Below are 12,442 nucleotides of genomic sequence, written 5' to 3'. Positions count from 1 at the left end.
TGGCAGATCCTCGGAGAGGGAGATACTGGCTAAGGTGCTGGTGAGAATGTGTCTAAGACTATCTGATGTGTTTATAAAAAGATAAAGATAAGCCGGGCGGTGGTGGCGCACGCCTTTAATCCCAGCACTTGGGAGGCAGAGGCAGGCGGATTTCTGAGTTCGAGGCCAGCCTGGTATACAGAGTGAGTTCCAGGACAGCCGGGGCTACACAGAGAAACCCTGTCTTAAAAAACCAAAAAAAAAAAAAAAAAAAAAAGATAAAGATAAAGAGATTATGTTCTATGGGTATGTGGGGAGGTATGGGGGAATTGGATGTCTCAGCAGGCACATGCCAAGGCATCTGTTTTCCCTGAGGCCATACGACTGTATAGTATAGAATAGAGTTTATTCAGGGCATGGGGAGGAGAGTTAAGAGGGTAGTAGAGGCAGAGAGAGGCAGAGAAAGTAGAGAAGCAGAGGCTGGCCATGAGCATATGGAGAGTGGTGGAAGGGAGAAGCAAGAGGCAAGAGATCAAGAGAGAGAGGAGGGGGCAACAGCCCCTTTTATAGTGGGCCAGACCTACCTGGCTGTTGCCAGGTAACTGTGGGGGTGGAGTTTAGACAGAATGCTAACACTAAGTTGCAAATTATGAAGTTGAGCACATCAAAATCAGAAGAGAGGGAGAATAGTACAGTCAGCAAAAGAAACAGCATATACAAGTATTCAGGGGCCAAAACAACTCAGCTAATGTACAGTGCCCTTCTTTAAAGGTAGAACAGATGACGAGAAGATAGGACTATCCTCTAGTAATCCCTGGTGGACCTAAGAACGTTTTATACCCATAAAACATTTTAGATATTTTCTAAGGAAACTGAAAAAAAAAGTTGTTGGAAGATGTGTGTTAGTTTTAAACTTTACTTATTATTATTGTGACAAATTAGGTAGGGGAGATATTTTGTTACACTTCTCTTTTCTCTGTAGCTTATTAAAACTAGCCAGACATGGTGGTGCCTGCCTTTAATCCTGGGAGGCAGAGACAGGCAGATCTCTGAGTTTGAGGACAGTCTGTTCTATATAGCGAGTTCCAAACTAGCTAGAGGTACATAGTGAGACTCTGTCCCAAAACAAAACAAAATAGCCAGATGTGGTGCCACACATCTGTAAGTCCACTGTTGAGAGGCAGAGGCATGAGGATCAAGGGTTCTAGGACACCTTACACAGTGTAATAAAGCCAGGACTCCCAAGGGGCGGGGGGGGGGGGGGAGAGACAGAGAGAGAGAGAAAGAGAGAGAGAGACAGAGAGACAGAGAGACAGAGAGAGAGACTTTTTCTTGCTGATGGCCAAAAATCTGAATCCCCCAATATTTTTTGTACTAAAGCCTTTTGTGATATGATGTGTGGTCTTCCGCAGGTAAGGTCCAGTTCCCTGGGGTCATTGATTTGGATGGGAGTGTCGGTGGCTTATGTGAATACAGAGGCAGCCTCCTGGCTGGGCATGGTTTCGCTGTGCTTGCTCTGGCTTATTTCCGATTTGAAGACCTCCCTGAATATTTGAGCGATGTATGCCTGGAGTACTTTGAAGAAGCCTTGGCCTTTATGCTACACCATCCCCAGGTGGGTTCCAGAGCTGGCCTGAATACAAGGGAGGGAGAAGTGGACTCAGGCGGGCCAAAAGCCCAGCCAGGACAATGGGAATTAGACCCAAGCAATCCCTCAACTGTTGCTAAGATTATTCCTATTTCTGCCCATCTCTCCTGTCTCTTAAGACTTACCTGTTTCCCTTTGTAACCACCATAACTCCCAAAGCAATAAGAAACTGCTAACCTTGGATTCTTCCACAACTGTCTGAGGACATCTCGGAGGCTTGCCTTTTCCCCATTACTAACATTGATATAAGTTTATAGTGGGAAAGCTCCATTAAAAGGAGACATCTTTGAGAGCATTGGTGACACTGGCATAGGAATGGTGTTTTTGACAATATTAAGGACCCTCATCAATGCTGTAAGGGTGATAAATGTCACTGTGCTGGCTAGTTTTATGTCAGCTTGACATAAGCTAGAGTCATCAGATCGGAGGGAGCCTCAATTGTGAAAATGCTTCTGTAAGATCAGGCTGTAGGCAGTCAGGCAGTGGTGGCGCACGCCTTTAATCCCAGCATTTGGGAGGCAGAGGCAGGTGGATTTCTGAGTTCGAGGCCAGCCTGGTCTACAAAGTGAGTTCCAGGACAGCCAGGACTATACAGAGAAACCCTGTCTTGAAAAAACTAAAAAAAAAAAAAAAAAGATAGGCAAGCCTGTAGGACATTTTCTTAACTAGTGATTGATGTGGGAGGGCCCAGCCCATTGTGGACGGGGCCTCCACTGGTCCTGAGTTCTATAAGAAAGCAGGTTGAGCAAACCATAGAGACAGCACTCCTCCATAGCTTCTGCCTCCAGGTTACTGCCTCCTCCCACTCCCACCCCCCACTCCCCACCCCTTCCCCCATTTGAGTGTTTGTCCTGACTTTCTTTGATGATGGACTAAGACAATGTTTATGTTTTTTTTTAATTTAATTTTTACTTACTCACTTTATAACCTGCTCACTGCCTCCAACCCAGTCACCCTCCACACACAATCCTTCCCCTATCCCCCATCCCCCACTCCCCATCCCCTTCTCCTCTGAGTAGGTGCCCTACCCCCCAGGTATACTCTCATTCTGGCAATTTGTATGTTTGTATAAAGTATCTGATAGCAGAACAATTATTTTAAATAGTTACAGTAAGTGTAAGTTAAATGAGACTGGCTTGTTAGGCTTTTCTATTGCTGTGAAGAGACACCATGCCCCCAGCAACTCTTATAAAGGAAAGCATTTGATTGGGGGTGGCTAACAGTTCAGAGGTTTAGTCCGTTGTCATCATGGCAGGAAGCATGGCGGCACACACAGACAGATATGGTGCTGGAGAAGGAGCTGAGAGTTCTACATCTGGATTAACAAACAGCAGGAAAGGAGAATAAGCCTCTGGGCCGGGCTTGAGCTTCTGAAACCTCTAAGCCCAATTTACTATGGCTTACTTCCTCCAACAAGGCCACGCCTCCTAACAGCGCCACTTCTCTTGAACCTGTGGAGGCCATTTTCATTCAGACACACAGACACAAGCTTTTACCATCTACATTTAGAGTCTGTAAGACTCTGATGTTAAGGGATAAGATGTTCTGTAAGGAACCGTAGGACGCTCTAATATTGTTGAAGTTCAGGGATGACTCTCAGCAGACACATTCAAGAGGCAAAGGCAAAGAGGACCCCTGTGAGTTCAAGGCAGCCTGGTCTACATGGCAAGTTCCAGGCCAGCCATGATCTGGAACTGTTGATGGTCTTATTAAGGAGAGATAAGGCCCTAGAAAAATAAGTCAATATGTAAACGTATCATTTATTCACCTAATGTAATTGTTGTCTGGGAGGCTTACTGCCTCTGTCAGCTAACCTAGGCTAATCCTGGAAGCTTCAAGCCTCTGTTCACTCTAATCTAGGCCTAGAATGTTTTCAGCCTCTGAGACTTGCTGCTGAAGAAGCTCACCCTTTCTTATTCTTTCTGAACTCGGGCTGGCTGGTTCAACTCAGCTGTTCTGGCTCAAGCTCCTCTCCCAGCTGACTTATTCAATCTGGCTTTTCTCTCACCATTTGTATTGCTCTGCTTGGTGTCAAACTAACTCTAGTGATCTTTTCTAATTTTCTGGCTCCTTCTCATTCTCCCGCATGTCTGATCCTGTGTCCAAGCCCTATGCCTCTTCTCTATGTTGACCAGAACATATATACCTAAGCCTTAAACTTGCAAGCTGCATGTCCACACAATGAAAGCCCTTTAAGGAGCACAAAAGAATGAGTGTTGGAAAGAGAAGGAGGGTGTGCTCCAGGACCTAGAGTCCATGACTGGCTCTTCTTGCTATATCCAATACAGAACTACAGGTGAGTTCTAAGGTCTTAAATTGAGCTTAATCTTACATCTTTTTTTTATGCTGTTATATTCACCAAATTAGGAAAAATATTTAACAGTTCATTAGTTTATCTTACAAGGGCCTTTGTGTATACTCTTGACCTGGTCTTTATAAACATTAGATAGGCTATATACTCAGAAATCAATTTATTACTCAGCTATTAAAAACAATGAATGCATGAAATTCTTAAGCAAATGGATGGAACTAGAAAATATCATCCTGAGTGAGGTAACCCAGTCACAAAAGAACACACATGGTATGCACTCACTGATAAGTGGATATTAGCCCAAAAGCTCGTAATACCCAAGATTCAACTCACAAACTACATGAAGCTCATGAAGAAGGAAGACCAAAGTGTGGGTGCTTCAGTCCTTCTTAGAAGGAGTAACAAAATACTCATGGGAGTAAATATGGAGACAAACTGTGGGACAGAAACTGAGGGAGGGGTTGTCCGGAGATTGCTCCACCTGGGTATCCATCCCATGTGCAGTCACCAAAGGCAGATGCTGATGTGGATTCCAGGAAATGCATGCTGACAGGAGCCTGATATAGCTGTCTCCTTAGAGGTCTGCCAGAGCCTGACATATTCAGAGGTGGATGCTCACAGCTACCCACTAAACTGATCATGGGGTTCCCAATGGAGGAGTGAGAGAGAAAGCTGAAGGAGCTGAAAGGGTTTGCGGCCCCATGGGGAGAGCAACAATACCAACCAACCAGAGCTCCCAGGATCTAAACCACCAGCCTGGGAGCACATAGGGAGAAACCTCCTGCTGTATATGTAGGGGAGGATGGTCTTGTCAGCATAGGTAGGAGAGGAGATCCTTGGTCCCATGAAGGCTGGATGCCCAGTGTGGGGGAATTCAGGGTGGGGAGGTCGGAGTGGGAGGGGCACATCCTCATAGAAGCAGGAGGAGGGGGGATGGGATGGGGGATGGGATGGGGGTTTCTGGGTAGGGAGAAATGGGAAAGGGGATAATATCTGAAACATAAATGAAATATCCAATAAAAATTAATTTAAAAAAAGAAATCAATTTATTTATTATCAGGCTTGTTTTTAACTGATAGATTATTCTATAAGGAAGACAAGAAAGTTGTATTTGAGGATGGTACTTGGAGAATATAAAATCACTGCATGCTTTCCACCCGTGAACCCTACACTTGTTCTCTCTCTCTCCTCATAGGTGAAAGGCCCAAATATTGGGCTTCTTGGTGTCTCCAAAGGTGGTGATCTGTGCCTCTCAATGGCTGCTTTCCTGAAGGACAACATCACAGCCACTGTCCTTATAAATGCCTGTGTGGCCAACACATTAGTCCCTCTGTATTACAAGGATCTGTTTGTTCCTAGTCTTGGGTATGACCAAACCAAAATGAAGATCATGGAGTCAGGCCTTTTGGATTTGAGGGATATTTGGAACAATCCACTGGAGGAACCCAACCACCAAAGTCTTATTCCGTTGGAAAAGGCCCAGGGGCTGTTCCTGTTTATTGTAGGCATGGACGATCATAACTGGAAGAGTGACCTCTATGCTTGTATAGCCTGTGGACATCTACAGGCCCATGGAAAAGACAGACCCCAGATAATCTACTATCCGGAAACTGGTCTTTGTATTGATCCACCCTATTTTCCTCCTCCTATAGCCTGCTGAGTGAATGAATCAGTGTGTAAATAATTATGGCTGCTGTTTTCCCTGTTGGCTTGTTTCTCCTTAAACAGGACCTATTTGTTTTGAAAATAAAACGTGTTTTGAATAAACTCGATTTATTGTTGTTGTTGGCATTTAGTCTAGGCTCCGCCCCACAGTTACCTGGCAATAGCCAGGTGTGCCCAACTCACTATAAAAAGGGCTGCTTGCCCCTTCCTCTCTCTCTTGCCCTAGCTCCCGCTCCTTACCCTCTCTCTCCCCATTCCCCTCTCCCCCCTCTCCATGTGCTCATGACCGGCCTCCTCCCTCTCTCTCTCTCTCTCTCTCTCTCTCTCTCTGCTTTTCTCTCAACTCCCCTCCCCATGCCATGAATAAACTATTCTCTACTATACCATCCTATGACTGGCACCTCAGAGGGGGAAGGGATGCCCCAGCATGGGCGCACAGGGGCACCCCCCCCCCCGCCATTATACCTCGCCTCCACCAAACATATCTCTGGTCTCTTTCTTTTTATAAAACACAACAGTCGTGGTTAAAAGAAAGGACAGAGCTGTTATATAATCCTTTTTGTTTTTTATGGGAATGTTTTTAGCCTTAGAAAATCTGAAACTCAAAGTATTTTTTTTTTATGGTGAAAAAAAAAAGTGTGTATTTAGAATTAGTCATCTGGACTCAGTTTAGATGATCCCAATCTTGTTGGCAACATCCAGAGCATCATAATCAGGAGCCAAGCGGACATATGCCTTCTTCTCTCCATCAGGCCTTATCAAGGTATTGACTTTGGCCACATCAATGTCATAGAGTTTCTTCACGGCCTGTTTGATCTGGTGCTTGTTGGCCTTGACATCCACAATGAACACAAGCGTGTTGTTGTCCTCTATTTTCTTCATGGCTGACTCTGTGGTCAGTGGGAATTTGATGATAGCATAGTGGTCAAGCTTGTTTCTCCTGGGTGCACTTTTCCGAGGATATTTTGGCTGCCTCCAGAGCCGCAGTGTCTTGAGCCGCTGGAAGGTGGGTGACGTTCGGATCTTCTTCTTCTTGTGGCTGTGGACGCCTTTCAGCACTGCCTTCTTAGCTTTCAAGGCCTTCGCTTTGGCTTTGGCTTCGGCTTTGGGAGGGGCAGGAGCTTCCTTCTTCGCTTTCGGCGCCATCTTGGCGAAAAGGGTTGCCCCTCAAAGTATTTTTTATTGTCTTGTTTTGAGACAGGATCTCCCTACATACTCTTTGCTGTCCTGGAGTTAGCTATATTCGAGGGGGGAGCAGGGAAAAAAAAAAAACAGACACAGCAGCTTCAGTAACATTGATCAGTCAGATTGAGCTGCCGCTGGTTGTCTCCCACAAACTCAGTGGCTTCAACAGGTTAAGGGGGAGGTTTTTATTGTAGATAAAAGAATGAGCCTAGCCAGAGGCATCTGGGGAAGTTGGCCATGGTTCTGTCTCTCTCTGGGACAGAGAGGGAGCAGAGAGAAAACACAGGGAGAGCATCAAACTGACAATTGCCAAGGCAATAGGAACAGGCAAGAGAGTGAAACTGGTGGGCAAGGCCTGCTAGTTCAGGCATAAGAGGTCACTGCCACAGGAGGAGGGCGGATTCGCTAGCACAGCCTGAGAACTAGCATGGGGCTCCGTTCTGTTGGAGGCTTGTCTATAGTGACTTAGACACTCTTTCTGGAGGTTGATGGCCTGTGGGAGCAGAGAAGAGAGTAATAGTGTTTCCTGGCAAACCATTTTACACGGTTTCTGTGGAATGCTGAGAATTTGCAGGAATACAGCCTGAGCTGAGCACAGTCCACTCTTTTGATGGGTTAGGACCTGACTCTAGCTATGTTGACCAGGCAAGACTGGCCTGAAACTTCCCTTCTTCTGTTGCCTCCCCAGCTGGGATTAAAGGCGTGAGCCACATGCCTGGCTCACAGTGTTCTTGGTATGAAATATGTCAAAACATGCTGAGTTATTTTGTGGAGGCAAGTGACTGTCCCATCATATGAAGTTGACATAATGGTAACTATATAAAGTGGGGATTTCAACAGCATATGCATAAAAGGAAAGACATGACCACTCCACAGTGTGGCTGAGGTTTTTATTGTAGCTGTGAAGGAGCGTATGCCCACAAGTATCTGGAAGATTCCAGAGCAGGGAGAGAAAATAGCAGACTAAACACAGCCAGTATACTGAACAAGGCCATGAGAGGATGGGGTAGGAGGAGAGTGAGAGAGGAGGGTGGGGGGTGGAAGACAGAGACAGAGAGACACAGAGAGAGAGACACACAGAGTATGCGAGAAAGCTCATCACGGAGAATATAAGAATGAGAAGCTGGAGTAAGAGAAATCCATGCCTGAGCTGGATTACTTTAGTGTAGGGGTGGGGTAAGGAGAGCTGAGAGGAGCTACCAGTACCCAGCAAGCCTGGAGGACAGCATGTGCTTTGGTATGCTAATAGGAACCACACTTAGACATTTGTCCTGAGTCTCTTTTGTATCTGACAATAAACAAGACTTCTTCACAGTCAGTTTACTGCTGCAGTGACAAAGGGGAAATACATGTGAGCTTGCAGACAAAGTTGATGTCTTTTGGTGAGGTGAATATTGAGCTGGCCGCCGACTAGGATTGAGGATGGGATTCATGAATAAACAAAATTGGTAAGGGATTTTAGTCAGGCAAGGAGGAACTCTAGTGTAGGGATGGGTGACATGGTGGTCTTTCGAAAAACAGGGGTTTAGATGTTACAAACATGTTTTTCTTTTCTTTAATAAACATTTTATCAATTCCTTATTTTTAAATGTGATTTCATTATCTTATCTCATAATGAAATTTGTCATTTTTAAATAAAAAAAATCACATCAGAGCAATCAGGAAATATACAAGCAATAACATTGTATCAGTCAACTGGCACTGCCATGATAAGCTTCCATAAATTAAACAATAGGAATTTATTTTCTGACAGTCTGGAACCTTCAGCTAAAGACCAAGGTGCAGGCTAGGAGGCCTCTGATGGCCTTTTGTATTTTCCTGATGGTCCCTCCTGTGTCTTTTACTCTTACAAGGACATGAGACGTGGGTTATGACCCTACTTAGCCTTAAAGGCTGTTTCTAGATAATGTGACGGTCACATTAAGACTTCAACATATGAATTTTGAGGAGACACAATTCTGTAGTTAACAATCATTATACCTTCATAATACCCTTTTAAATACGTGTTTGCACACTTTCATATGTGCCATATAGACATTGAAGAGGACCCCATCAACTGTTTTGCTTGGCAACTTGAGTTTTTACTTAAAATACCAATACCTTTTGGTTGGGTAGTTGACTCAGGCTGTGAGGCTGTTCTGGAAAACAGCCCCTGACCATAAAGAATGTCTTAGCCCTGGCCTGATCTTTCAGGTTTACTTGCAGAAACATTAAGCTCTAGTGTTGAAAACACAGCACACCCTGCTCCCAGTATACTGGCAAAAAATAGTTGTAACTTCCTGGTAGCTACCTATGTTCTATGCATGTCTTTAATTGAGCTCACCCTTCATCCCAGGCAGAGGTTGGGGTCCCTTTCTGATCCCATAAAGCAGTCTTCCCCTGTTGAGATCAAGTCTGTTTGCTTCTCCGCCTCATTTTTTCTTACACTTTTCATATGAATAAATGTATTTCTGCAATATTTTAGTAGAAGCATTATTCCATTTGCACGCTTAGATTTACTAACCAATTCTCTTTTGTTGACATTTGTGTTTTCTTTTTTTCTATAAAAGCTTTAAATTTGTGTGTGCTGGGGTTGGGGTGGGGTTTACATATGTACTTTGTTGACTGTTCCTCGGGATGAAGGCTGAGAATTTCTGGCTTGGTCACAAAGGTACAGAAGTTTTAAATGCTCTTAAATTCATATCACCAACAGCCTTTCAAGAAAGATCATCAATCGTTTGAGGCAGTTTGTTTGTACATATACACATGCACACTCACACATGCACACGGGGAGAGAGAGAGAGAGAGAGAGAGAGAGAGAGAGAGAGAGAGAGAGAGGCAGAATTCTCGGACAGCCAGGGCTACATAGAGAAACCTCGTCTTAGAAAAAACAAACAAACAAAAAAATGCATCTGTTTAACTTATCTGACTTCTTAGGGAAGGAAAAAAATATCTCAGTTGCAAAAAACCCCAGCATTTTGTAATACTTTAAGTGTGTACTTCAGGTTTCAGGCGCCTGAGTTCTCCTTGGGGGATCTAGAGTAAGGAAATGAGAAGTTCACAGTTTAATTCTGGGTATACTGACCGAGACGGCAAAAGCGAACTGACTGAGACAGTTAACTTTTCTCATCATTTTTCCAGGGAAGGATTTTTTATTTTAAAAAGTTCTTTTATATCAGATTTGCAAATGTTATCAGAAGGTTTGAAAGTTCCAAGTTTAAGGCAATACTGGCATTGGGAAAGTGCATGGACTACTTTCGTGGGTAATTGAGGTCTGTCTACAACAGCACCTGCTTAGTGGAGAGAGGTTGGAGGACCCCGGGGGCCGCCAGCCGTCCCACAATGCTCTGCTCGCGCCACCCTAAAGGCGGAGAGAAAGGACCGCTGCTAGTGCAGCCAAGACGGAGAGCTCCAGAGGTGCGCCTGCGCACTGACCCCGGCGGGCCCTAGCAACCAGAGCAGTGACGGTAGCAACCGCCGGAATGGTGAGTACCCTCCAGGCCTCTCAGCCAAACCCGGGAGGAGATTGAGAGTGGAAAAAGGGATGACTGTGGGGTGTGGAGGGTGGCAGGGTGCTGGCACCGCGGGTAGGGCGAGGAAGGGAATGATGCCTTCACAGAGCCGCAGGCCTAAGGCCGCAGCCGTCCGGGCGGGGGGTGGTCTGCGGAGAGAGAGAGGCCAGAGGCTGACAGGAAGTTAGGTTAAGCTGGAGGGACTCTGACAGAAGAAAAGGAAAGACAGCTGGAAATTCTCAGGAGAGCGGATTGGAGTGGGAAAGGTGATAGGATGGGCGCTGTGATAAAGAGATCTCTTTGTATAACCGTGATTTTAGCTCCCCTCACCCCCTGGTGGGATGGAGGGGTCGGGGCTGGGTACAGAGATCTCCAGCTGCAGCAGAGTTAGTTGTGCCCAGTTGCTCTCGGAGTGAGGTTGAGTCCTGTTGTTTAGAGACGCTGTTCAAACTGTCTTTGATGGATTTATCAGGCCAAATGTTCCTCTAGTTCTAACATAAGTAAATATGAGCTTCGTTGGAATGCAGATTTGTTGTTGTTGTTGTTTATAATACAACGGGGGTTCAGTAATGTGTGTTTCAGCCATGCACCTCAGGTAACTCCGAAATTGGGGAGCATCTCACCACACTTTGAGAAACGCTGCTGGTTTAGGTTTGTAGTCAACCAGTAGTCTACCAAAAGTTCTCATGAAGCAACAATTTTAGCTAATGATGCTTGTCAAAAGCACACCTCTTTTGCTTTACATACTTGATATTTCAAACTATTCCTTTTGAAAACGATTTCAGATCTAACCCAGCCAGAACTATTTAGCAAAGTATAAGATTCACTTGCCAACTGGAGATGTTGAATATTGGGGGTCCGATGTTGAGTGGTTTGTCTAGCATGCGTGAAGCTATAGATTCAATCCCCAGCACCGCATATATATCAAGCAGAGTGGTACATACCCTCTTATCCCAGTACTCAGAAGGTGGAGGCAGGAGGATCAAGAGTTCAAAGTCTGAGATAAATAAGACACTGTCTCAAGGGTTGTGTGTTTGGGAGGGGGATAGACATATACCTCAATGCTGAAACTAGTAGAACACTTTCCTAGCGTGTATGAGATCTTAGATTGGATCACTAACAATGCACAAGAAAAGAAAATCAGAAACAAAACGGTATAGTTAGTAGTTGTGAATATATGTGTGTGTGTGTGTGTGTGTGTGTTTTCCAGTGCTATATCAATGCACAGAAATTAAGCCTAGGGTATTAGAATAATGAAGTCATGTTCCCTCATACTGACTGCATAGTGGTAGTCTGGTTCCTTCAGAAATACAGGTCCATGTATTACTTGAATTTTTTTAAAATATGGGCCGCCATACCTGGCTGTTTTTAGACTTGTTTTTCACTATGTGTGTGGACACCTGTGGAGTCCCTGTCCCCCTGGAGCAGGAGTTACAGATGGCTGTGAGTCACCTAGTGGGTGCTGGGAACTGAACTCTGGTCCTCTGCAGTGTACGCCATAAGTAGCCTCAACGGCTGAGATCTCTCCAGCCTCTGAATTTTTAAAAAAGTAGCTTCCAAAGTCCTGTTTATAATAGTTTCCAAGAAAGAAATAATGTATTTTACATTCAAAGTCCAGTTTCTGAGTCTGGAGACATGGCTCAGAGAAGAAAATAATGGCACTTGGCTGCCAAACCTGATGACCTGAGTTTGATCCCTGGGACCCACATTTAATATTACCAAAATACACTTAGATAACTGATGCCATCTTTCATTTTCTGTTTTTGAAGACAGGGTCTTTCTATACAGCTTGAGCTTGCATTGAATTTGTTATGAATCCTTGGCCAGCCTCAAGGATTTTTGATCCATGGTCTACTGAGTCCTAAGACCATAGGGATATGCCACCATGCTTGGCAACTCTTCTTTCTTAATGGCGTATAAAGTTAAGGATATTATTTAATTAATAGTTTTTATATTTGAAGAAATATAGTGATAGGATACCTTTTATTTTTCTTGCAAATTCTACCAACCAGAAATTATCTGGAGCTGAGGAGAATTAAATTCTTTATATGACCTCTGACCTTACCTAGCCACTCACGATGTCCACTTGGTCCTTTAGGAATTTTCGGCTCCTATCTGTAAGAGGAGCCAGTATCCCCATAGCAACCTATATTTCAATAAATA

General features: G+C 44.6%; 2 protein-coding genes and 1 pseudogene across 2 annotated transcripts in view; 2 read left to right on the top strand and 1 right to left on the bottom strand.

Moving 5' to 3' along the window:
* The first annotated feature begins 287 nt into the window (after nucleotides 1-287).
* Nucleotides 288-5,598, top strand: LOC114633611 (acyl-coenzyme A thioesterase 6-like). The gene is made up of 3 exons (XM_028782187.1): nucleotides 288-297; nucleotides 1,392-1,594; nucleotides 5,134-5,598. Exons 1-3 carry the CDS (start codon nucleotides 288-290, stop codon nucleotides 5,596-5,598), a joined length of 678 nt encoding a protein of 225 aa, XP_028638020.1.
* Nucleotides 5,599-6,226: 628 nt separating this feature from the next.
* Nucleotides 6,227-6,749, bottom strand: LOC114633616 (annotated as a pseudogene).
* Nucleotides 6,750-10,205: 3,456 nt separating this feature from the next.
* Nucleotides 10,206-12,442, top strand: part of Dnal1 (dynein axonemal light chain 1) — a 23,917-nt gene continuing 21,680 nt past the window's right edge. Inside the window, exon 1 of the mRNA XM_028782156.1 lies at nucleotides 10,206-10,252. Coding sequence (XP_028637989.1) covers nucleotides 10,250-10,252 — 3 coding nt within the window. The 5' untranslated portion in view covers nucleotides 10,206-10,249. The remainder of the gene's footprint in view (nucleotides 10,253-12,442) is intronic.

The sequence above is a fragment of the Grammomys surdaster genome, unplaced genomic scaffold (assembly GCF_004785775.1).
Source record: "Grammomys surdaster isolate TR1022 unplaced genomic scaffold, NIH_TR_1.0 721, whole genome shotgun sequence".
Taxonomy (NCBI): Eukaryota; Metazoa; Chordata; class Mammalia; order Rodentia; family Muridae; genus Grammomys; species Grammomys surdaster.
This window is presented reverse-complemented; position numbering and strand designations above follow the sequence as displayed.

Coding starts and splice junctions, on each gene's coding strand:
- LOC114633611 (XM_028782187.1), top strand. Junction 1,595..5,133: donor TTATGCTACACCATCCCCAG/GTGGGTTCCAGA, acceptor CTCTCCTCATAG/GTGAAAGGCCCAAATATTGG.